The following is a 24,852-nucleotide window of genomic DNA, read 5'->3' on the forward strand; positions in this document are numbered from 1 at the left end:
TATAAGGAGTTAGGCCGGGTACATATAGGGCATAATTTAAGCGTACTAGGCACGACTTCTTCTATTAGCGAGATCTATAAGGAGTTAGGCCGGGTATATACAGGGCATGATTTGAGCGTGCTAGGTACGACTTCTTCTATTAGCGAGATCTATAAGGAGTTAGGCCGGGTATATATAGGGCATAATTTAAGCGTACTAGGCACGACTTCTTCTATTAGCGAGATCTATAAGGAGTTAGGCCGGGTATATACAGGGCATAATTTAAGCGTGCTAGGCACGACTTTTAGCAAGATCTATAAGGAGTTAGGCCGGGTATATATAGGGCATGATTTGAGCGTGCTAGGTACGACTTTTAGCAAGATCTATAAGGAGTCGAGTGCTATATAGACAGTATTCGGGGCGAGGAAGAAGGAAAGAAAGAAAGGTATTAGCGAGAGCGGAGGCGGGAACGGAAGCGCGCAAGTAGTAGTGCGACTGCCGCGGCCCGACGTTTCTAATAACAAACCCCTATATACTTTTAGTATATCCTTACAATAGTTTGAAATCTATCTGCTATAGCTTTAATCTTAGATTAACTAATTTTAAAAAGTATATATTAATTAAGCTACTCTATACTAGCTATATTTTATTTAATTTTCCTATACCTAAACTTTAATATTTATAGAATTTCGTCCTATACTACGACTAGGCATACCTTAGGGCAGCCTATACCTAGAATACAGTACTAGTATACTACTATATTATAATAGCTATTTTATAGTACTATTATAAGCGCTTCTATAAACTTCTATACTACCTTTAAACGGCTATTACTAAGTAATATCGACTAGCTTAGAAGAGGGCTAATTTAGGTCTTCTAAACTAGATACAATATTAGCTACAACTTAATAACTAACTCCCCGATATATACTACTACTTCTAATAACTAGTTCTTCTATTAGAAGTAGTAGTACTAGCTATATCGCTATACCTAGTATAACTATATAATTAAGAGATTCTAGGCGATAGTATAACCGCGAAGTAGGTAGATTACTATACTAACTATTTCTTCGACCCTAAAGGCTTTAGTAGTAATATTAGCTCGACGAAGACTTATAGCGAGTAGCTTATAGATAGTAATAATCCTATTAAAGATAGTAATAACGAGAAAGTTAGTAGTATTGCTAGTACTATACTAAAGGACCGCTCGGCGCTATCTTCTAATTTATTCGAGCGGAGCGATAGACTAATAGGTACCTAGAGCAACTCGAGGAGCTTGCGACGAGAGTTGTATAAGGTGTCTATTAGTCTAGAGTGGCGCTTAAGAACAAATCAGATTAGTGCTAATAACGTATGCGTATAGTTAGTAGTAGCAGTAATAGTAGTATACAGGCAGTTGCAGTATAGGGAGGCTAAATTTCAAAGACGCGCCCGCAAAACTAACCGAGCCCTCTAATTAGTCTAAAATCGAATCCGAGTTACGTACCCTTCAACCTTAGGCTATACAATAATAAAGGCAATAAAGGCAACACTATAATGCGCTAACACCGCTATCCTCCTAATAGCACTATATAACACAACTACTACTATACGACACGACTAACACTATACAATACGACTAACACTATACGATACGACTAACACTATACGACACGACTAGCACTATGCGATACGACATCCCTATACCTGCCTCTTCCGCAAGCAACCTATAGCGGCCTTCTATAGCAAAACAAACTATAATCTATAGCGACCTTTAATAGTAAAAGGGCAAAGAAAGAGCAATATAGGGCTAGACGATAAACAGATTGATAAAGAGACACGTATTTAGATTGCAATAGCAGAAGAACAAATGCGTTAAGAGGCCTTTAATAACAGACTACGTCGTAATTAGGAGGAAGACTTAGCTATAGCGCAGATATAGGACGACGATAAGACCTTCGAGTAGATAGAATGCAATAATATTAAAGCGTAAGCGCTTTTAGCGCTAATCTGATATTGTTCTTAAGCGCTATTCCGTCGCTCCGCTCGATTAGGACAAGTACTATAGGGCTTAAACGATACTTTATAGTCTTACTAGGAATATTACTTATAACTAGTATTAGAAGGCTAGGAGGGCGGAAATATTAGTACTAGCGTGCCTATTATTAGCCTATCGAGACGATATTACTAGATAGTATTATACTAGATATTACTAGCCTATCGAGACGATACTACTAGGTAGTATTATACTAGATATATACGCCTATTAGCGATAGTATAGCTATTATAGTATCTCTAGTATTATTAGTAGCGATATAAAGATAGTATCTTATTTACTATATAGTAGGCGTAGGTTAATCTAGATATAGGCGTATTACTATCGATTAGTAGTCGTATTTAAGAGATAGTCTACCTATAGTAATAACCTTACTATCTATAACGACCGCCGCTAGTAAGGGGCCTATTTACGCTAGACGTAGCGACCTAACGTATAATAGAGTATATAGCGACTAGTCTCTATACTAATTAGTATAGAAATAGTTACTATTATTCTCCGCTATCGCTTAAGGTACCTCTACTATCGCAATTTAAGCCTATATAGGTTACTAACTTAGTACTTTAGAATACGTACGACGTAGACGACGGCACTTTTAATATAGTATATATTCCTTAGACGACGGTAGTTTAATAGACGTTATATACTAAGTCTTTTACTAATAGCGCCTTCTATTTACGCCTACTATACTAAGCGGTCTTTACTATTTAATAGTCGTCGCGAATGTGCCTATACCGTAGCTATTAGACCTACGATAATATATACTATAGTAGTCGCCGCTAATCGATATATTATAACCTAGTAACTAGTAAGTAGGCGTATTTACTAACGACCGGCGATTCTTACTAGAAGACTGCGGCGGCTGTTTAATAGTAGGACTTTTAGTAGTAATCTAAAAATAGAGGCAATAGCAGCGGCGGCAATAGATAATAAGGCAAGCGCAAGTAGATATACCTCGGATAATTACACTAAACTAAGCAGAATGGTAATTAGACTTCGTGCACTCCGCCGCTAGCAGTATCACTAGGTACGAATCTCTAAACTAATCCTTCGGAGGATTACAACCGCAACTACCGACAATGACTTCTACGCCGTTTACGAGCTAGAGGAGATTAACGAGACGTCGTTTAATCCGTAGCTATTAGCTCGCGTAGGATATCGCTAAGCTCCGAGAGTAAGTTAGAGCCTACGGACAGCACATTCCTAGTGCTAGTTAGTACCTACTTATAGAAACAGAACTCGCGCAATAGATCGACAGTGGAATTCAGTTAGTACGTTACGACGATCTAAAGGATAAGTTCGCGAGCCTCAAATACCTTAAGGAGTTACTTTCGAAAGCTACTACAAAGTTACGTACGTTACAGACGGGAAGCATACGTACTAGCGGAAAGAAGGTTAGTAGTACCTAGTAGTTAGTATACCGCTTACTAATATACGGAAGACTAGGCCTACTACCGACGTATAGGGCAATACGCTACCTCTATCTACCGAACTAAAGCAACGAGCTTAAGAGTTAGAACCTTCCTAGCCTACTTAGTTACGTAGTACAAACTTCGGCGCACCTATTCGTAAGAATGTTACTACTACGGTAGCAGAAGAATACCTAGAATAGTACGGCTTTAATACTAAGGAAGAGGAAGAGGAAGAGTAGGAGCCGAGGCCGTCGATAAAACAGTAGGCGCCGAGACTGTCTAGAACAGAGCAGGCGCTAAGACCGGCGAGAAAAGAGCAGCTTCCTCTCTAGCAGTCGAAGCGCTACTAAAATTTAGAGCACTCCTAAGACGTTACTACTCCTTAAGACTTATTAGCTCCTCGATATTCGTAGCTTCCTCGACGTTTAGTAGCTAGTTAAGACTTTAATGCCGGTTAAGATTTGCTAGCTCCTCTAGGCTTTAATACTCCTCTAGACTTTAATGCTAGTTAAGACTTTAATGCCGGTTAAGATTTGCTAGCTTATCTAGGCTTTAATGCTCCTCTAGACTTTAATACTAGTTAAGACTTTAATGCCGGTTAAGATTTGCTAGCTCCTCTAGGCTTTAATGCTCTTCTAGACTTTAATACTAATTAAGACTTTAATGCCGGTTAAGATTTGCTAGCTCCTCTAGGCTTTAATGCTCCTCTAGACTTTAATGCTAGTTAAGACTTTAATGCCGGTTAAGATTTGCTAGCTCCTCTAGGCTTTAATGCTCCTCTAGACTTTAATGCTAGTTAAGACTTTGATGCTCGTTAAGATCCTAATGCTCCTTAAGGCAGTACGTTAGCTACTTACTATACAATATCTAGAGAGCGAGATAGCCCCTCTTAGATTACCTATATACTAAGTCCTTATAACAACAGACGCCGCGATATTAGCATATATAGTAGAGACTCTCTAGTATCTGCTTACGGTTAGTAGCCGAAGCGATCGCTAGACGATGCGGAGCCCGTCTCTCTACCTCGACCTAATATAGAGTTATATCGGGGCTCCGATATAGCCTCTCTAATAACAAAACGTAAACCCGCTATAGCTCTTATATATACGATTATCGATATCTTAGAGCGATGCAAGGACAAGCACGTATAGCTTAGCGAGCTTACGAGGCTCTTAAAGTGCAACTATGCCGCCGAATTCTCGCTATCGAATTTTGCATCCGCTATAAGAGTACTCCGAAGGTACGGGAGAGTAAGAATAACGAGAGAGGATCTTATCTATCTTACGGGAGTTGCTCTAGTTGCTAATAACAGCCTAGAATCTACGACTCCTAGGCCGCCCTAAGATATATATACCGCTAACATTAACACCGAGCAACTTAGCGGTAGACTATAAGCTAATATAAGAGTTCGAAATAATAACCAGTCTTATATTCTACGCCTAAAGCAGCAGCAATCTTATATAGATATACGAGGTACGAAACGCGATATAGAGATTCAGGGCGAATTGCAGACATATCCTATAAAGAAGTAGAAGAGATTTGTAATATACGAGACACAGAGCCTATTAACACTTCTACCTAACATCCTAGGCACTATAGCCTCGTCTAACTACGGTACCTAGCTAGAGATTCTACCGAGCTCGCTAGATTAGACCTAGGAAACCCTGCCCTAGAAGCTACTACGAAGGCTAATACGAAAGCCCGTAGTAAAACCCTTTTAACCTACTTATAGGACATCTGCTATAGCTAGCAATATGCTAGATGTGCCGACGAGCGTGCCTATCGCTACTAGTCGTAATCGTACTACCGTAGGCGGGCGTTAGTCTACTTAAGTATTATCTAACATAGTCGCTCAAGTACTCGCTCGGGCATTAATTGCACCTACGTAAGCTTATCGCTCTAATCTAAAGGCGCATAGCAATTAGGCTAAGGGGGATAGTGTCGCTACAATTACTATACCTACGGAATATTCTCTATAGCACGAGCGACGTAAGCACATTAATACATTAGCGCTACGCGAGATATCCGTAGAAGACTTCGCAATAATAACTAATATACCGAAGTGTATAATATAGATGTTCTTATAAGACATCGTACAATAGCGCTATAGAAGCTTTACCTAGCAATACTTTACTAATCTAGGCCTTAATCTACAATAGCGTAGAGAGCATACGATTGCAGAGGCTAACTTCGAAAAGATCTAAACCTTCTATTACGAATTTGGCTATATGCTACTACTTAAGAGGGACGGGACAGCCGCTAAGCAGACTATAGGCAACAGATCAGTCTTCTCGCTATATAACTTCTATATATAGCCCCTCGACCTGAAATGCATTTGTAGCGGGTTTCACTCGCTAACCGCTCTAATAGCTAAGGTAATGTAGATAGGGCTGTCCCTATATATAGCTAATAAAGTCTAGGATTATTATAAGCAATCACACCTATATAGGAACAATTGTTATAGGAATCCATTCTATATTGTAAGAGAGAGTTATAGCGAAAATCTAGATCGGAAGTACTATTACAATAGAAAGGGTCGCTCTCGTAAAGGAAAGGACTGTCGCTATAACCCTCCCTATCTAGATCTATTATAGATAGGAGTTATAGGAGATACTAAATACAATAAAGCCCGTACGTAGATAAACCTTCTTATTGTATAGCGTAGACTAGACTATCTCGAGTGCCGAGAGGAGGGCTGCGACTTTAAAGGAGATCGGCTAGCATTTATTAGACATATAGTTCTTAATTACATTGTATCGGATAAAAGAGCAATCTACAATCGCAAAGCATTGTTTTGCGACAAAGGATATAGTACCGACCTTACACGATTGTCTGCCGGGCAATTAATAAAGCATCGTACTACAAGAACTACTACTATAGCGAAAGATAGATATACAAAACATCGAGAGACTAGTTGCGATGTAGACTTAGTATTTAGAATAGGTAAGGAGTAACATTAAAGGTCTAAAATACTTGCAGCTATAGTTAGCATTTATTTGTAATAGTTCTTAGTAGTATAAGGGACGGTATTAAATAAGAGGCAGGGAGTAGCTAGCTACTATAGATTACGGTCCTGCTAGCGCGTATATGCAATGCGAACCCCTGTTACTAAGCAAACGGTTTCGTAGCGGCTTTACTTACGTAGATGCTAAATTGACGAAAGCTTACCTCGCTAATTTAGAAACTCAAAACAATACCGGGTCGCTACAACCGCGACAACTATACCTTCGCTTTAACAACCGTATACTACGGCCGCCGCTACTATAGCGGAGCCCGCTACGACGCCGCTACTACTAGCTCTAACACCTTAGCGCCGTTACTTTATAGAGGACGAAATCGATATACTCGTCGTATAGTTATTTGTTCCTAATAACGAAGCGCTACCCGTAAATCACTCCGACTATATAGTAGGAAATAGTATAGCAAAGCGTTACGTCTACGATTAGTAGGGTCTCCCGGACGGGAGCCTAAAAGGGGACGAACAGAAAATTCTCAATCGCTATATAAGAAATTAGGGCCCTTAGAAGGATAATAATAACAAGAAGGAGTAGTATCGCGCCGCCGTAGAATTTTGCCTCTACTACCTAAGTAGCGCTGTTAGTCTAGGTATATCGGACTCTAAGATCCGCAAAGGGTAGTCTATCTTTATTAAGCAACAATAGACTAATAAAGACACGCCTAAGCGCGAGCCTAGTTAAATACCTACGCTATTATCTAGCCGCCGCCTAAGACCTATACTATTATTAGCGAGCTTATTAAAGACAACATTAAATAACAAGGCGGCGAGTGAAGTCCTTCTAATAGAAGCAAACCCTAGCGGCGGGGATATAAATAGCGTCTAGGATTAGGGTAGTCGAGACTTTACTACTAGTCGAAAATTGCAAATACAGTAGCCGGGATCTACATTCCCTATATCTACTAGAAGACTCTAGACGCCCTAGGCTAGGAATACCTATACTATTACGCTAGCCGTAGTCGATCGGTTAGACATAGTGCTTGTCGCATAGCTATTCGGCTAACTATTTTCGATACTATAGGTAGGATATCTTAGGCAAGCGCCCTCTACGACTCTAAAGAAATTTGTTTATAAAGGTAATTATCGATTGTTATACCTAGATTTGTCGTATAACCTCCTAGAGGATTAGTTAAGGTCTAAGTTTCACATTACTAACTAGTTAGACATCGTAATCGCAGTAGTAAACCTAGGCGAGGACGATACGAATAAGATTACCGATAACAGTAAGTTCGAAGCTGCCGTTACTAAATACAGTATAGCCGGTAGATACGGCGCCGCGGGTGTTAAAATACTACTGTTTATCGGCTACTAACTAGAGCTATAAGAATACGAGCTAGATTTTGTCGAATAGGCAAACAAGAAATTCGATAATAAGGCTCGCGCGATATTTGGCCGAGATATTAATAGGCATATTGAGAAGAAGCGGAAAACGAATGCGAGCAGTCCGATCGCTATAGCTGCTATAGCTTTAGTAGAGTCGGAAGACTTATAGCTAAGAGAGAAGCTACTATTTAGCCTAGAGATATAGGAGCGTCGTTATAAGTAGCGCCGATAGCGGTTAGGTCTCTAATCTAGCGAACTCTTACGTAGCGCCGCATTTAGTATCCCTCTATTATCGAGGGTATCGACACCGTCGCCTAACGATAAGCGCCCTATTCTATTCGGTAGAGCTCTACCGAAGGTTGTTAAGCTTAGAGATCTTAAGTTACCGCCTGCCCCTACGCCGGTATCTTTATAGCAGGCTCAAGGTTCTAGACTTAATGTAAACAGTTATACGTCGACTGTAACTACTACCGCGCCGAATGCTCTAGCCGTACCCTCTACGCCTTAAGAGAATACTTAAGAGAATGCTTAAGAGAATGCTTAAGAGAATGCTTAAGAGAATGCTTAAGAGAATCCTTAAGAGAATGCTTAAGAGAATGCTTAAGAGAATGCTTAAGAGAATGCTTAAGAGAATCCTTAAGAGAATGCTTAAGAGAATCCTTAAGAGAATCCTTAAGAGAATGCTTAACAGAATCCTTAAGAGAATACTTAACAGAATCCTAAAGAGAATGCTTAAGGTTCTAGACTTAAGGAAAATAGTTAAGAGAATGCTTAAGAGAATGCTTAAGAGAATGCTTAAGGTTCTAGACTTAAGGAAAATAGTTAAGAGTCGACTATAGACACTACCGCGCTAGGAGCTTTGCCTAGGATCGTTACTCCCTAAGAAAGTTATCTATATCCTTTAGGTTCTTAGCGTTCTATAGATGATATATCGATGTAACTATATAGATCGAGTAAAGGTCTTAATAATAGTCTAACGAGAAACGGAAGAGGGTTAGATACTAGTAAACGTATACGAGATCCTTATGCTCGTACTAGGCCGCTCGACTCTAATTCTAACTCGGAGCCTATAAGGAATAGCAGGACTGCTAGACGCGCTTAGCCTATAGTTAATATAGATACGTATACTCCGGAGCCGGACGACCTAGAGGAGCAGACAGAGGCGACCCCTTATATTCTAAGTTAGACCTATAAAGAGCTCCTCGACCGTATTAAGCAAACCTAGGCAGGGGATCTTAACTAGAGTTATACTACCGAGCTAGAGTAGATAACGTACGAGCACGTTAAACGCATCTACCTCTATCTACGTCTGTCGCCTAAACTTTTCGTAGATCCTAAAACACCTATCGCCCTACCGGGCTTTAAGACAAAGCTATACGCCTACTAAGTGTTCGGAGCTACTTAGCTTATATTCTACCGACCGTAGTATACTCGAGAAGCCGGAGGAATCTTAGGCGATATTATAGGTCTCGGCAAAACTATAGAGCAACTTTTAATCTTCGTTTTTTATAAGCAGATTACCGATATACTTAAAGACTACGCTAAAAACAGAGATAATCTAGAGAAACACCTTCTACGGGGTACAGAAAATTCGAAATACCTATCTACGAATAAGTTTTCTATCCCCTATAGATATAAGTAGCGCGACCTATAGCGTAGTTTTAGGCTTCGTAAGGGCATTATAATTCTGTGCCTAACTGCCGGTTTAAAACCCGACACTATAAAGAAATTCCTAGCTTATACGGACTTTAAGGAGCTAGGTATTAAACTGTACAACTTCAACCCGCCTAATATAGATAATACGAAAGAGGAAATAGATAGTGTTAAGCTCTTTAAAAGGGGAGACGTAATACGCTTTGCGCCTAATCGCGTTGCGACTCTTAAAGTAGATAAGTACTAGAAGGGAGTTAACTATCCGGGCTCTACGCAAAATCCAATTATTACTAAGGCGCCCCTCGGTCTATATAAGAAGCTCGTATTCGTACTAAAGGGTCGTTTCTACGTATTCTACGAGAACTAGAATTTCTCTATCTCGACCGTATAGTTTAGAAGGACCTAAGAGGGCAGGCCTTACGCAAATAGCTCGACTGATTTTAAAACCGCGGCCTATAACACTCTGCTAGTTAGAGCTATCGTAGTAGACGAGGCTAACGAGGAGTATAGAATATATACGAACAGTATAAGTACGCTTCGCAAGCTAAGCGTAAACTATAACACGAAATATACGGTGTATTTCGTAATAGGTACCCTAATCGCTAGAACGTAGAAGCCGATAATTAAATGGTTTAGAGTCTTCGACGCCTTAGCTCGCTATAATAATAGGGGGCGATCCGACCCTAACTACTAGAAGGACTTTAAAGCATAGAACGAGTTTAGAAGTAAGCCTCTAGGCGAGGGCTTTAAGAGGATAATCAATCGCTACGAGAAAGCTTTAGGCGGAGAGTATTAGAAAAAGGGTTCTATTAAGGAGCCTAAAATCCTAATAGCTAACTTACTTATACTAGTATTAAGGCACTTTCTTATACTACGGATATACAAATCGGTCTAGCCGTTTAACGTAACAAAGCCCGAATAGAAGATGCGACTATTAGATAATACAGATAAGGAGCTAAAGAACATTAAGCTGCCTTAGGATATAATTAACGAATTAAATAATTAGGTAGAAAAGCTAAAGCGGAGTATTAACTAGAAGATCCGTTTAGGAAAGATTAACGCTAAGGCAGTTACGTAGAGGCAGTTTTTCCTCGGCTCTTATAGGATACGAATTCGAACTACCCTATCGCCTCTACTATCTAAAGATAAGCGCGGCCTTACCTTGCCGACTCGAATAACCGACTAGGTACGGAAGAACTATAGCAAGGCCCTTAACAAGTTCATTAAGGTAAGGAACAATAATCTAGAGCGTAAAGGCTACGCGCCGGTATCTACTAAGGAGTAGGAAATAGAATTTACTATAAAGGAGATTAAGTCTTTCGGCTAGCTTTTTAAGCCCGATATAAACCTATATACTTACTTCCTTAACGAGCTTATAGAAAGCCTACGTATTAAGGACATTATCGCGGAGCTTAAGAAGCAGACGGCTAATACCGTTAAAGATAACAAGGGCCGTAAGGCCGTAGTAATAAGCTATTCTAACGCAGTAGCTTACACTATTAATCTAGTAAGCTCTACCTTCGTAAACAAGAGCTAAAGCAATATACTAACACTTCTATCTAGGCGTATAAGAAGGCTAGTCTAAAGTCGTAGCTATTTAACTTAAGGGTGCCGAAGGACGCTAGCTAGCGATTACAACTAATCGTAGAGTTTAATCGGTCCTAGACGTCGGGCGTAGACATTCTCGTCTGCTCTATAAGCATAGCTAAGCGTAGCTATAATATAGTCGAAGCGAACTTGTTACTTATAGCCGACCTTAACTAGAACCTAGTAGCGAGTAAATAGGCGAAGACGAAGGAGAATCGGATAGGCTAGAAGCGCAAAGTAAGAATAGTTCGATACTACTCGTATAGCGTATAGATCGAGCATTAGATATTAGATAAAGAAGAGCTAGGTAATACGGCTCTAAGATCCTTCGGTGCGAAGGTTAATAAGATAAAAGAGAAGCGAGCAAAGAAGGGTACGGGTAAAGAGAAGGAAGATCCTGCTTTAGTTAACGATTCGGATAAGTTCGGTACGGGCTTCGTCGGAGACTAGGATAATAAGCTTTAGTCTAGACCTAAATAAAGAGTCTCGATAACAGTCGTGCTAGTTTGAATAGCTTTGGATTAAGGAAAAAATCTGAGGCGTTAAGTTTGTATAATGCGCTTACGCGGATATAGGTAAGGAGGACGGCGAGACAGGTTAGGGGAATGAGTTATTTAATGTATAAGTATAGGGAGAAGAGTTTAAGGGCGGAGATAGCGATTCGGAGGGTTAAGGAGAGGTTAGGGAGTTTTGTTAGGGTAAGGAGGGTTAATTGATTGATAAGATAAAGTAGTTAGAGGTATAACTACGTATAAGATAAGGAGAAGGAACGTCGTATAAAAGTTACGAGCAACAACTCAAATCTAACATAGACACTAGCTCATTAAGGCATTAGGTCTCATTCAAAGCTAACAGCCCCCTCTACAACTTCGACCTAAACTCCTCCCTATCCGGCGCCTTAATCTCAACTATTATTTTCCCCGTATTCTTCCCTTTAAACAACGCCCTTAGCGCCTCGGGCATCTTCTTAATCCCACCCTTTACAATCGTTTCCTGCCTCTTAATCTTCCCCTTAGCTAACTATAGCGCCAAATCCTTTCGCGCCTTCTTATACTCCCTCTTAAAATTAAAAACTACAAACCCCTCTATGCGAATCCTTATACTAACAATTATTAAATAATTCCTCGGCCCCTTTATCTCCCTAGAATTATACTGTAAAATCCCCCTATATATTACAAACCTCGAATGCTCCTTCGCCCGACTTAACGCTAAATCTAAAACCTCCCCTCCGACATTATCGAAAAACATATCGATTAATCTAAACCTCTTCGTCGCCTCCCGAAACTCTTTCGTAAAATTCTTTCCCTTATAATTTAACGCTCTATCAAATCCGAGTTCTTCTACTAACTATTTATATTTCGCCTCCGACCCTGCAATCCCTATTACTGTCGCTCCTTTCAATTTCGCAATCTGTCCTACTATACTCCCCGTCGCCCCCGCCGCTCTAGAAACTACTACGAAATCCCTAGCTTTTACCTTTCCTATATTTAAAATCCTAAAATACGCTGTTAACCCCGTTATCCCTAGCACGCCTAGCGCATTAGAAGGTCTCCTATTTGGGGGCAAAGTAATTTTCGTAATAAGGTTATCTTTCAAAACTGCGATTTCCGTCTATCTAGACATTGCAACGACGAGTTCTCCTTTCGAGAATTTTTAAGATTTTAAGGCGATAATCTACCTCCTTTTAGGCGCCCCGCTCTTATAGGCTACTTAGACCTTCTAACTTGTAATATCTTCTACACTTCCTTCTATAAGTAACTATTCTTGTATTATAAGAGACTATTCTATATACGGGTTAGCGGACTAAGCGAAGCCTATAGCGGAGCGCCTAAAACTAAACCGTTCGTCCTCTATATAATTGCCCGTAGGATTTTAGCACTTTTTAATATATAGGACAATAACTATATTAGACGAAGACAAATGTAGAAAAAGGGTCCTGCGCCTTAATAAGAAGATTATATGTTCCTATACAAAGCATTCGCTAATACGAGTACTATAGGCTCTATCTTCTATATACTAAGGCTAGTTGTCCGTACGATTCCGGATTTTAAGACAAATTTGCTACCCTTAAGAGCTAGTTAACTATAACGCCTAATCCTTCGAAGACCTAGATTATACGAGCTTCTTATAGGCACTATAAAGAAGGATCTCCGAAGTGTTTAAGACCTAGTCCTCGTTAATGTTGTCGCTATCTTGCTATCGAGAGGAAACGCTAAGACTTTTGTCGTAATCTGGCTTTTGTCGCAGTAGTTAGAATACGACAATAACGCTTTGTCGCGTGCTATCTTAGAGTTGGAGGGCCTTATTAAAGGTATCAAGAAGGGCCTCAGTTGCTTTGTATTATCCTATTATTGTAGAGGTGTTAAGTTGTAGCCTTCGAGGGCAGACAGCTGTATTCTATAGGCTGTTTTAGCCCGGTTTGTTCTCAGGCTTATAGGAGAAGAATCAGTTAGGTGTCGTTGAAATGTCGTGAAAGTCTAGTCAAAGCTTAATGAAAGTCTTCGTTACGTAATTCTTCATCCCGCAAGCCTGAATGGAGGTAGGCGATGATGCGGCCGACGCTTTCGCCGCGCATGATGGCGCCGAGTTTTACGGGCGGGATGTAGGATCTTGTGTCGTTGAGCCAGCCGCGCATGGCGGGGTCGAGGGAGCAGTAGTTTGGTTGGAAGAGGACTTCGCCATCTTTGAGGGAGGAGGGGGAGGGGGTTGGGTGTTGTCTTACGGTGAAGGTTTCGGGGGTTATGTGGTCTTTTGGTCGGGTTGCTAGGTGGATGGATTTGTAGGTTGATGGGAGGGACATTTTTAGATGATTGATTTTATGCTGAGTGATTTTTTTCTGCTTCAGTTCCAGGGAGAGATTTAGGTATGGATCAAGGTCTAGAAGAAGATGAGAATGTATGTAGATTCAATATTGTAGGTCGGCGTACGGTACTACCCCGGCAACTGAAGTCGAACACCGAGGTTCAAACTTTCCTTGTGATCCGACCCCGATGTTCGGTACAGATTCTGCTTCATCCCCGATGCTAACATACGACAATACGGACGTAAGAGATCTGGACACTTCTATCAAATCCGAAACGCAGCTTGGCCAGAGGACGAAATACAGTATGCAAACGGGACCGCCCTTCGCCACCGACCAAGCACCCGCCCGCTACCTCCCCTTCCCCCTGTAGCAATTCCCATATCCTTCGAGATCATCAGTCTGTCATCTGGCTGGCATATGACGCCGGCAATGGTATACTTGGATCGCTATCTTTGTGATAATACTGCGTGAAGTCGTGCATCACTGCGTTGACCCCCTAGCACCCCGAGTCAGCAAGACCTACACAAAGCCCGCAGAGCGAGACGTACCAAAGTCATATCACGAAGCATCTTCCCTGACTCATCAGCCTCAGCCTGCTTCAAAAGATTCAAGAACCAATCATTTCCGACAACTTCAGGCGAAGGATCCCAGAGCCGTGTGATGTTACCACTACTGATCGTATCGATGACCTGCCAGAACTTCTCTCGACGAACCGTATCATATTTGTCCAGAATACTCTCGTCGGCAAGGCCGGCGTAAATGCCATAGAGGCATTCGTAGAGTCCACCGATGTCGACAAAGCCTCCAGTCAAACCCATGCCACCGCTGAATGCCCCCTGGTCAGCAATCGCGAAAGAATTTGGTCGCACTCATCGAGCTCAGTACACTTACAATGGATTGCAAAGATGTGCAGCATCGGCTGCAAGCAAAAATCTTCCTTTCCGCAATGTCTCGGCACACCTCTGATGAATCTTGTACGGGCTGAACCCAACGACTTCATACTCTCCTGGCTCCGGAGCTCCGGGAACGAGAGTCCTGAACTTCCAAGGTAATCGCTCGCGCATCTGCTCATTCGACAGGCCCAATTCTTCACCATACGTGACCCTCAGCAGTCGGTCATTTGAAAGCTGAGCAATCATGGAAAAATGCTCGGGATGGATCATGAAGTTGGAAGTCGGCCAGTCAAAGGAGGGCCATTTCGGATATCGCACATTCGTCGCTACAATCTGTTTCTCCCACGTCTTCCCAGGGAAGGATGATGGGCCCAAAAGAAGGCGTCGAACGGTGCTTTGCCCGCCATCACAGCCTGCGATGTAATCCGCGAACAGCCGTTTCTCGCCATCTGGAGTCTTGACATCAACCCACGCTTGCTTCTCATCCTGGCCAAGGCCAACAACTTCATGGCTCATCAAAACTTCCGCCGACGGATACCGATCTAAATGGCCCTTAATAAGTGGAAGAAGTTCGGTGAGTGGTAAGGACACATTTCTCAAATCTTTCGGAAGCTTGTAAGCATCGATGCCAGTAATGTAAGTGCCATCCAGATATCTCCAGCACACTCCCGATCCATGGTATCCCACTTCAGCGACATCGTCCCAGATGCCTGCTCGTTTGAATTCGAAGATCGCAGGCGCGCTGTAGAATGATGCTCGAGGCTGCTTGTCAAGCTCGGCCGTCTTCTCAAGTATTGTTACTTTGATGCCGTGTTTTGCCAGCAGGACGGCTAGAAGCAGCCCAGACGGGCCGGCTCCTACCACGAGAACTTTGAAGTCTTTGTTGACAGCTTGAGCCATGTTGTTGAGCTGAGCACGGGTTTCAGAGAAAATCTAACCTCTGACGCATAACGTGAATGCAAGCAAGGGGATGGAAAAGGTATCGTACATGTCACCAGCTCGGTCATGCCGGTGATGTTTGATCCGACTACCAGCCTCGTCGACTACTGTTGTGTGGGAAAAATGTCTAAACGAACTGCCGGACAACCTCTGAACCCTAAGCCAAATGCACCCCACTTCACTCCTCCACCAGTAAAGGCCACACTCTCCACAAACCCACAACCATGCGGATTACAATAATGAAATCAGTCCCTTCTGCGAGGCCTTGGCTGTTCTCCCAGCCCAGCAACGCCTTCAAGTCGAACGGCTCTCGCTCAACCATTTATAAACGACTCTGGCATCCTTCCCCTTATATCGATCGTCCGCTGCCGCTTCCTCGAAAGCTGCAAGGGTAGGCTTGTCAAGGACCGTCCTAGCTCCAGCCTGCTCTGCCAACTCGATCCCCATCTCCAAAACCTTCTTGCACAGCTCAATACGGAACCCGCCTTCGTAATCTCTAGACGAAGGCACGTTCTCCTGCACTCCCGGCACAGGATTCGAATGCGAAACGACCCAGTTCTGGCCTCCACTCGCATTGATAACTTGCGTAAGCGTCTTCGGATCGTACCCAAGTTTGACGCCCATATTCAAAGCCTCGCTCGAGGCAAGAGATGTGATGGCCGAGATGTAATTGTTGATGACTTTGAAAGACACGCCCGCGCCTACTGGGCCGCAAAGGAAGATTGATGACTCTTTCCCCATGGGCTTGAGGATGTTTTTGATCTGGGGAAATCGGGCTTCGGGGTTGTTGGTCCCAACCATGAAGGCGAGCGTGCCTGCTTGAGCACCCATCGGTCCACCAGAAACTGGCGCGTCGCTGAAATCAATATTCGAGCCAGCCGGCAAGCTTTGGGCGCACGTCTCGACCGCAGCGCTCACTTTGTCAATCGTCGCTCGTTCGATCGTGCCGCACTCGATTAGGAGTTTTTTGACAGGTCCTTTGCATGCTATGGCGGAGACTCCGGCCAGGATCCCAGTGCCGGAGTCGAGATAGACTGATTTCACTGCAGGTGAGTCCGGAAGCATGGTGATGACTATATCAGCGACCTGGACAGCGTGGAGACCAGTGGCGGCGACTGCAACTGGACCTTGGCCTGCTGTTTCCTGGTAGAACTTCTCGATCACTGCCTCGCTGATATCGCTGATGTATAGGGTTGTCTCTTGAGGGAGTTTCTTTCGAAGGTTGATGGCCATGGGATAGCCCATGACACCAAGGCCTAATCAATGCTTTCAGAATGATCTTCCACTTTCTGCCTTTTAAGTTGTTCTCGACATACCAATGAATGCAACACAATTCTCTGGCGAAGGCATCTTGGCTGAGATTCCTGCTGGTCAGCAAGAAACGATGTAATGATTCCTCAGTTTGCAATAATGCTGTCTCAACACACTACGCCTGCCACATTCGCCTTTTGCTCTTCAAGTAACAATGCTGAGAAGGCCGTGGAATTCGCACTTCACACGCCCAATTGTCAATGTCTATCATCCGTGATCGGTGCTCAAAATTCCTTCCTATCCTCATCTTCAGGCGGGGTACCTTAGCTCCGGGTATCAAGCCCTGCTCTCTGATCAACGACATCGCTTGATGATGATTGATATAGGAAGTACAAAATTCCTCAAGCCTTACAATTGACTTCCCACCTCCCCTACGAACAAAAAAAAAAAGAAATCCACCTAACTCCAGCCCACCTAAATACGTACAATTATGTCCGAATCCCACCACGAAAAGATAAAATCCTCCTTCATCTCCACCCTAGGCTCCACAACCTGGTACTCCAACCCATCATGGTCCACCCTCTCAACGCACGACCCCGAAATCATGCCCTCAATCATATCCCTCCTCTCGCTCCCCAAGAAGAAAAAAAACCTGACCCCAAAATTCCAAGCCCTAGTCTCCCTCGCCATAGACGCATCGTCCACACATTTATACGTCCCGGGAATGCACCAACAAATTTCCGCCGCGGCAGCGTTGGGCGCGACGAAGATTGAAGTGTTGGAAGTGTTGGAGTTGACGAGTACGTTGGGGATTCATGCGGCGAATATTGGGGTTCCGATTTTGGTGGATGTGTTGAGGGAGGAGGGGATGGAGAATGTGACTGCTGGGAATGAGGATGATGGTGGAAGAAGGTTGGAATTGAAGAGATTGTTTGAGAAGAAACGTGGGTATTGGCATACTTTCTGGGATGATATATTACGCTTGGATCCCGGGTTATTCGAGGCTTATACCGCGTTCTCGAGTGTTCCTTGGGAGAGGAAGGAAGGGGGGTTAAGTCCTATGGTATGTCTTTTTGCCCACTTCCCCTCGCTGACTACTGATTGCTGATTTTTTTTTTCTTGTTCGCATTAGGAGAAAGAATTAATTTATTGTGCCTTCGATGCTGCCGCCACGCATTTGTATGTTTCGGGTTTGAAGGAACATATGAGGAATGCTTTGAAGTATGGGGCGAGTGTGGGACAGATTTTGGAGGTTTTGGAGTTGGCGATGCCGTTGAGTTTTCATACGTTGAACGTTGGTGCGCCGATTGTTGCGGAGGTTTTTAAGGAATGATAGATCTTGTCAAGCGCAACACATTCGTCATCGAAATGGTGTCTCGTTATTACCCTTTTGGAGTTGTTCCTCTCTTTGAATCTTCTCGCATTATTTCCGGACGTCCGATCGATGCTTGTTCAGCTTGTGATACCCACGTTCTCCACACCCACATATCCACACCTCCACACTCCGCATGAATCCGGAGTAGAGCACTCCCATCTGCCGAGAACCAGCAATGCCTCCTCTTTTCGAGGGCAAACTCGTGAAGCATGGTGCATGATGAAGGGACATGATCGTTGTTGATTACGACGCAGACGGTCATGAATGCTACGCCCCATCATCTGCGGAGGCATGTGGAGTACACAGATCGGCAAGTGAGGAAGTTGAGCCGTGAATGTGGGCGTACCGTAGCAGAAAAGGTCACAATCCATGTGTGCATGTAGAGGTATTTGTGCACGCTGTGAGTCCTCAGCATTACATTGCGTTATCGTGTTTCCTGCTTTGTAGTTCAATTCGTTCACTCCTAGATCCAATCCAGCATGGAGACTTCAACGGTCGGTCCAATACGATACGCCGACCCCGAGTACCAGAAATCTCACGACGGGCTTTTCGCCGGTCGTCCAAGAGGGCCAGTCAAGCATGTGCTTCCTCCTGGAGTAGACCAAATAGCGTTTGAAGAAGCAGTCTCGGAGCTGGTGGGAATTTTGGGAGCAGAATATGTCTTCACGGCAGATGCTTTGTCAGATTACATCGACCCTTACGCCACGGTTCATGAACAGAGCACAATTCCAAGCGCTGCGGTGTGTCCAGCCAATGCCGAAGAGCTCCGATCCATTCTAGCTGTGGCGAATAAGTACCAAATCCCAGTATGGACGTTTTCCAGAGGCAAGAACCTGGGCTATGGAGGACCTTCGCCACGCGTATCTGGCTCGATAGCGCTCGATCTGCATCGCATGAACCGAGTGCTGGAAGTCAACGAGAAGTTTGCGTATGCCGTTGTGGAGCCGGGCGTGACGTTCCAAGATCTCTACAAAGAGTGCGCCAGACAAAAGCTGAACGTCTGGCCATCGACGCCAAGCTTGGGCTGGGGCTCTGTCGTTGGCAATACGCTCGACCGTGGCCAAGGCTTTGTCCCGACTGCCAACCACTTCGAACATGTCTCTGGCATGGAGGTGATGCTTGCAGATGGATCAATTGTGCGCACAGGCCAGTGGGCACAGAGTAACAGTGCATCAAGCCACCTGTCCAAGTTCACCTTCGGCCCCGGAATCGATAGCTTGTTCATGCAGTCCAATCTTGGTATCGTCATCAAGATGGGAATCGGACTCACGCCAGCGCCCGAGGCCATCCTCAGCTGCAGCTTCTGGATGCCAGAGGAAGAAGACATCGACGTGATCGCCGACGTCTTTGGCGATCTTCGACGGAGGCAGATTCTGTCAAGCACGTACGCCTTCAACATCGTGGAATGGGCTTCAATTTTCGGAAAACGCCACGATTGGTGGAGTGGGAGTGGACCAATCCCCAGCTGGCGCTTGAAGGAGATTCAGCAGCAGCTTGACACGGGCCACTGGACGGTGAGGTTCAGTTTCTATGGCCCGCCAACAGTGAACAAGGCGCAGTACGACGAAGTGGTCAAGAGCGTTCTGAAGCGAGTGCCTGGAAGCGAAAGTCGCTTCAAATGCCAAGAGTTCCGCTCCGACGACGGAGGGGCGCTTGACGCTGCGAGCGTGCCGATGCCTTACGGGGGCATGTTCGTCGGCGTGCCGACATTGTGGAGCTTGCCATTAGTCAATTTCGTGGTGCGGTCCAGTGGTGGTGTCGGTGCGCATGGGGCCTACGCGGCGATAATCCCGCTCGACGGCGCGGTGATGCGCGAGTGGGTGGTGACGGCGCGGCAGGTGTACGAAGCGCAAGGCCTGGACGCCATGTGCGACTTCTTCATCCACGAGAAGCACGCCGTCTTCGTGTGCATGTTGATCTTCGACAAGACCGATCCCGAGCATTGTGCCGCCACCGACCGCATCTTCTTCAGGCTGTTTGAGGAGGGCAAGAAGAGAGGCTTCAGCAAGTACCGCGCGCATGTCAATCACATGGGTGAGTTGATCTCATATCGCTTCCAATCTCCGAGCATTGTGGTGCTGACGCGTTCGTGCCGCAGACCTGGTCGCGGAGCAGAACGACTTCAACGGCTTCGCGTACCGCAAGTTCGTCGAGCGCTTGAAGGACGCCGTTGATCCGAACGGAATTCTTTCGCCGGGCAAGTCAGGCATCTGGCCGCAGAGCTATCGACATCTGCGCGAGACAACAGAGCAGATCCATGAAGCGTTTGGGTATAAGTCTGCCGTGCGCCATGACTCCATCAATGGATGTGGTGATGGAAAATAAGCGCGTGGAAGATGGGAATCATGGGATGTGTTATGATTGTTGTGATTGAAGATGGTTATGTAGAAAGGAAGGTTAATTACAGAAGGTAACCGTTCCTCCATTAGTCAGCCGACCCCTGGGCTGTTGCTTCCTTGCTTTCCGTAACAGGATGGTCGCTATACCAAGCAAAGTAGCTAGGAAATTGAACGAATACCTTGCCAAAGAATACTCAACATAATTTCACATCTTCCCTTCACGCTTTCAAAATAATGCCCTAAGTTCCTAACTACACCACTATACACAAAAACATTACCACAATACACATCATCCATCATACCGCTTGCTTACTGACTTTCCCTCCCTTCAATTCAAAAACAAAAAAACCACAACGCCTCAAAACATCAACACCCAATCTCGCCAACGCGGGTATCCTCAAAAACCACCAACAAGCAAAGAAAAAACAAATCCTCAAAAATCTTCAATCCCATGTCTCCACTTCGCAGATCTCACCTTCATCCCACGACGCTTACTGCTCACACCACAAAGGCCATTCCCAAGCGAAGCAGTAGGATAATATACCTTGGGTAATCCAGAAGCCATGGGGACAGAGAGGGTTCCATCATCGCTGGCCGTCAGAGTCGTGCAGCCCACAAGTTCCGTGACCTCGGTGCCGGCATCGTACCCGGAGGCGAGGGAGAGGGTGTAGCTGCTTCCGCTCGTGCCAGCGTTGGTCAGGACAGTGACCATATCTCCTTTTCTCATCGCAATGACGTTGGAGTCGGTGTAGATGGGGTAGTTTTGGTAGGTGAGGTATGTTGAGTCCTGATTTGCGGCGTTGGCTCGTGCGGCATTGAGCAGTTGAAGGAGGACGTAGAGGTCGGCGTCTTCGTTGTAGCCTGAGAGCCAAACGGCTTCTCGGTTGTAGGGGGTGGAGCTGCCGCCGAGAGCGTTGTAGTGTTGTTCTTGGCCTTGGTAGATGACCGGAATGCCATCGGTCAGCATGGTGAAGGTCACGACGTTCTTGGCAAGAGCCATGTCGCCATTGACGGATGCAAAGCGAGGCTTCACACGCACGACATGTTAGCAACCCGTTGCCGAGAATGGTACCGTGCTTACGACATACCTGATCGTGGTTCTCGGAGAATGTTCCAAGTAAAGAGGTGTCGGCACAGCCACCGGCCTTCACCACGTTGATCATATCCGCCAAGTTCGACATGCTTCCCGATGTACTCGAGAAGGCGGAAATCAGCGGGAAGTACCTGCAGATCTTGTGGTCAGCCACTCGGAAATTTGGCAGCTGTGTCACACGACCACTTCCGATCGACGCCTCGACGAGCAGGGATTGCCAACGTACATTGCATAGTTGAAGACTCCTGGAAGGTAGTCTTGATATCCGCAAACCACGTCGCTGTCCGCATTATACGCCTCCCCCAGCGAGTAGATGCCAGCTGAACTTTGGAATGATGCCCAGAAGTCGGTGTTGACCTCCATGATTGAGTCGATGCGAAAGCCATCAATCGAGTATTCGGAAACGATTTGAGCCGCCCACGAGTTCCAGACGCTGGAGACATTTGACGCTTCGGTCTTGAGATCAGGCAGGGGTACATTCGTGGATCCCATCCAGCATTGCTCGAGGTTGGTCTTTTGAAGCATGTTAGTGGTTGCTGTGATTTCCAGAAGCTTGAAGGTTGAGGGATACTTACGAGATCACTTGGATCATAGTTATTCGAGCAATACGAATGAAAGTAGCTGGACGAGTCAAAAGGCACGAAGGTGCTGTAGTCAACACTGTCAGGTGATCCTTGCCAGGCAAAGTGGTTGACTACGATATCCACCATGAGGTACTGCAATAAATTTGGTCAGCTCTCACTTGAAAACCGAGCGCTGATCAACGCACCATGCCACGTGAGTGTAGTTCGGCGGCAAGATTCTTTAAATCCTGCGCGGTGCCGAAATGATCCTCAACTTCATTGATATTCGTCTGCCAATAGCCATGATATGCTGCGCCGTCAACAGTGAGACCTTGCAGCTGATAGGTGATAGGCGAGATCCAAATCGCATCGAAGCCCATGTTTTGAATGTAGTCGAGACGGTTTATGAGACCTGCCCATGTCCCGCCACACCAATCGCCACTACCGGTCTCACATGCTGCTGTTGTCGAGCCATCGGTGCGTGCAAATCTATCCGTCACGACTTGATAGATTCTTCTGCTTCGCCAGTCACTTCCACTCGCGGCAAGGGCGGGACGTGTGAGGCCCAACGCCAATAGCGCCGAGATAATGCTGAGGAAATTCATGTTGCCGAAAGCTTTGTGTCGTTACTGTAGTGATGTAAACTTGGTAGTCAATGAGGAATGAGGAGATGTTTCAAGATAGTAATAATGGTCGTGACTGATGGCCGTTGCAGCAGTGAAGAACAATAAAGCAGCCGCTGACTAGAATGAAGTCTCCAGACTTCAGATCCGTGCGCGTGAGGTCGCTTTATGCTGCGCCCTCATTCACTGTGCATAACACATGCACGCGGCCGGAGCTAACATGCGCGCATGGCATCGTCACAAGGCGTACAGCTTGATCCCTCGGTCAGCGCCAATGCTCGGAACAGGATTGTTATAGTAGGTGTACACAGAGTCGGCAGGCGTGAACATGGATGGGCCAAGAGCAAACACACTGGAGGAAGCTACGAGCCAGGCTCAGCTGCAGATCATTCACAGTTGCTGCAAAGGAGGAGTACTGCCTGTGGCTTCGGGTCTGACCGCAGAGCTCGACATTGTCCTGGTCTGCATGGACGATGCAAGTCTGACGATCTGTAGGTTCTGCCGCGTGTTGCGCAACTGCGACGCCTTCCGTCGGTGGCTGGAAACAAAGCGGCGACAGGCTGGGTTCAGATAGGTGTCGGAGGAGCACGAACGACTGGATCTGTTTTCCCAGGCCTATGGCGAAGCAAGCTGGGGCGGTTCCGAGTCGTCCCTGTCACTTGGTCAATGGTTACATGAGAGACTTCTGCCGTCTTTGTACGCGCTTTGCCTCGGACCTAGCGGCATGGCATATGGGAGGAGTATAGCAGGAGAATAGCGGAGAGCCCGATTGCAGCAGCCGGTTGTCGACCCGCAACAGGCAGTCTGGCGGCGCACCAAGCCTTTCGGCTATTGTTTTGGTGTATTGCAATACGTGAGCAGCTGACAGCAGAAACACGTCGGAGAAGAAGTGTAGTGGTGTTGTGGAGCCGTCTTGTGCAGGCTGAGCCGCTTCAGACCCAAGACGCCGGAAAAGAGAAACAGCGACTCAGTCTGCCTCGGGTTGATGGGTATTGTTTTTGCTGTTGCTGTTGTGACGAAGAGTACGTCGGTCAGATCGCGTTGTCAGGCACAGGACGCCGCCGCCAGGCACCGTGAGAGACGTCTCGAAGCTTCGCAAAAGAGGGTTCTGATGTCTCGCGCCGTGCCTGATTCCTTCGGGAAGAGTGCTGAGTACTTCTCTACACTGCTGCTGCTACGTCAGCAAATGGCAGCCAGCACACCAGCTGAGCGCTGCTTCTGCCGCGAAGCGCAAGGGCTGTTGCGAAGCCTCACCGGCGTGGCAGCTTCCCTGTTTGATGTCATCGAACAGGCCCGAGTGCATGCTACCTTATGCTATGCTTAGCTGCAGATGCGATCAGCGAACTCATGACCGGCAGTCTGCAGACGCTCCCGCCCGCTGCTATGTAAGAGGAGCACGAATGGAGAGGTCGTGAGCACTGCAGCGAAAACAAAACGCGCCTCCGGCACGACGCATGACTGTGAGGGATGAGGGCGGTTGTGCAGCGGATCTGCGAAGGAGTTGACGGAGGCATCGAGTACGCCTTCGAGATCGCGGGGAAGGTCTCGGTGACAAGCGAGGGACTGCCAAACAACACACATCGTCAGGTATCCACAAAGCCCAAGTCACCCGCGACTGTCACGAGCAAGAACAATTATCCCCGAGCGTAGAAAGTAAGCACCTTGAGCATCCCACGAGGGGGCAAATCCCGCCAAGATGCAGCACCACCACCAAGCTCAGCCGGCATAGGCCTATATTGCAAAAGCGGACTCTACGGCTTCTGATAGGATCGTTTGTGCTGCACTGCTCCATTGATGAATTGCGCTGTCAATTCTACGAAGCACACCTCAGAAGTTTGCTCCCCTTCTCCTTCTCCGCTTCGCTCCCTTACTTCCAAGTGCTACGTAATCATGCAAACATCCCAGAATTTCGCGGCTGATATTGCTCTCACTCGCAGTCGATGCTTATGAACAGCCGAAGTAGACGCC

The 24,852-nt window shown here is 45.7% G+C and overlaps 6 protein-coding genes across 6 annotated transcripts; 2 read left to right on the forward strand and 4 right to left on the reverse strand.

Moving 5' to 3' along the window:
• Window positions 1-12,025: 12,025 nt before the first annotated feature.
• MYCFIDRAFT_187947 (uncharacterized protein) lies at window positions 12,026-13,805 on the reverse strand (the record flags this gene model as incomplete). The annotated part of the gene is made up of 3 exons (XM_007927890.1): window positions 12,026-12,352; window positions 12,425-12,603; window positions 13,514-13,805. 3 exons carry the CDS (start codon window positions 13,803-13,805, stop codon window positions 12,026-12,028), a joined length of 798 nt encoding a protein of 265 aa, XP_007926081.1.
• Window positions 13,806-14,202: 397 nt separating this feature from the next.
• On the reverse strand, window positions 14,203-15,601 carry MYCFIDRAFT_36404 (uncharacterized protein; the record flags this gene model as incomplete). Its single annotated transcript, XM_007927566.1, has 3 exons — window positions 14,203-14,304; window positions 14,357-14,633; window positions 14,700-15,601. The coding sequence occupies 3 exons, from the start codon at window positions 15,599-15,601 to the stop codon at window positions 14,203-14,205; spliced, it is 1,281 nt and encodes a 426-aa protein (XP_007925757.1).
• Window positions 15,602-15,826: 225 nt separating this feature from the next.
• Window positions 15,827-16,878, reverse strand: MYCFIDRAFT_211096 (uncharacterized protein). The gene has a single exon (XM_007927891.1). The coding sequence runs from the start codon at window positions 16,871-16,873 to the stop codon at window positions 15,935-15,937; it is 939 nt and encodes a 312-aa protein (XP_007926082.1). The 5' UTR covers window positions 16,874-16,878; the 3' UTR covers window positions 15,827-15,934.
• Window positions 16,879-17,495: 617 nt separating this feature from the next.
• Window positions 17,496-18,975, forward strand: MYCFIDRAFT_203323 (uncharacterized protein; the record flags this gene model as incomplete). Its single annotated transcript, XM_007927892.1, has 2 exons — window positions 17,496-17,954; window positions 18,024-18,975. The coding sequence occupies 2 exons, from the start codon at window positions 17,496-17,498 to the stop codon at window positions 18,222-18,224; spliced, it is 660 nt and encodes a 219-aa protein (XP_007926083.1). The 3' UTR covers window positions 18,225-18,975.
• MYCFIDRAFT_58105 (uncharacterized protein) lies at window positions 18,149-20,633 on the forward strand. Its single transcript, XM_007927687.1, has one exon. It carries the CDS (start codon window positions 18,746-18,748, stop codon window positions 20,438-20,440), a length of 1,695 nt encoding a protein of 564 aa, XP_007925878.1. The 5' UTR covers window positions 18,149-18,745; the 3' UTR covers window positions 20,441-20,633.
• Window positions 20,634-20,829: 196 nt separating this feature from the next.
• MYCFIDRAFT_58106 (glycoside hydrolase family 13 protein) lies at window positions 20,830-22,866 on the reverse strand (the record flags this gene model as incomplete). Its single annotated transcript, XM_007927688.1, has 5 exons — window positions 20,830-21,632; window positions 21,694-21,829; window positions 21,925-22,211; window positions 22,274-22,414; window positions 22,468-22,866. The coding sequence occupies 5 exons, from the start codon at window positions 22,864-22,866 to the stop codon at window positions 21,039-21,041; spliced, it is 1,557 nt and encodes a 518-aa protein (XP_007925879.1). The 3' UTR covers window positions 20,830-21,038.
• Between the last annotated feature and the right edge of the window lie 1,986 nt (window positions 22,867-24,852).

This window comes from Pseudocercospora fijiensis (genome assembly GCF_000340215.1).
Source record: "Pseudocercospora fijiensis CIRAD86 unplaced genomic scaffold MYCFIscaffold_4, whole genome shotgun sequence".
NCBI lineage: Eukaryota > Fungi > Ascomycota > Dothideomycetes > Mycosphaerellales > Mycosphaerellaceae > Pseudocercospora > Pseudocercospora fijiensis.

Bases quoted from the DNA above. Each gene is read 5' to 3' on its own strand.
- MYCFIDRAFT_211096 (XM_007927891.1), bottom strand. From the start codon at position 16,873: ATGGCCATCAACCTTCGAAAGAAACTCCCTCAAGAGACAACCCTATAC.
- MYCFIDRAFT_58105 (XM_007927687.1), top strand. From the start codon at position 18,746: ATGGAGACTTCAACGGTCGGTCCAATACGATACGCCGACCCCGAGTAC.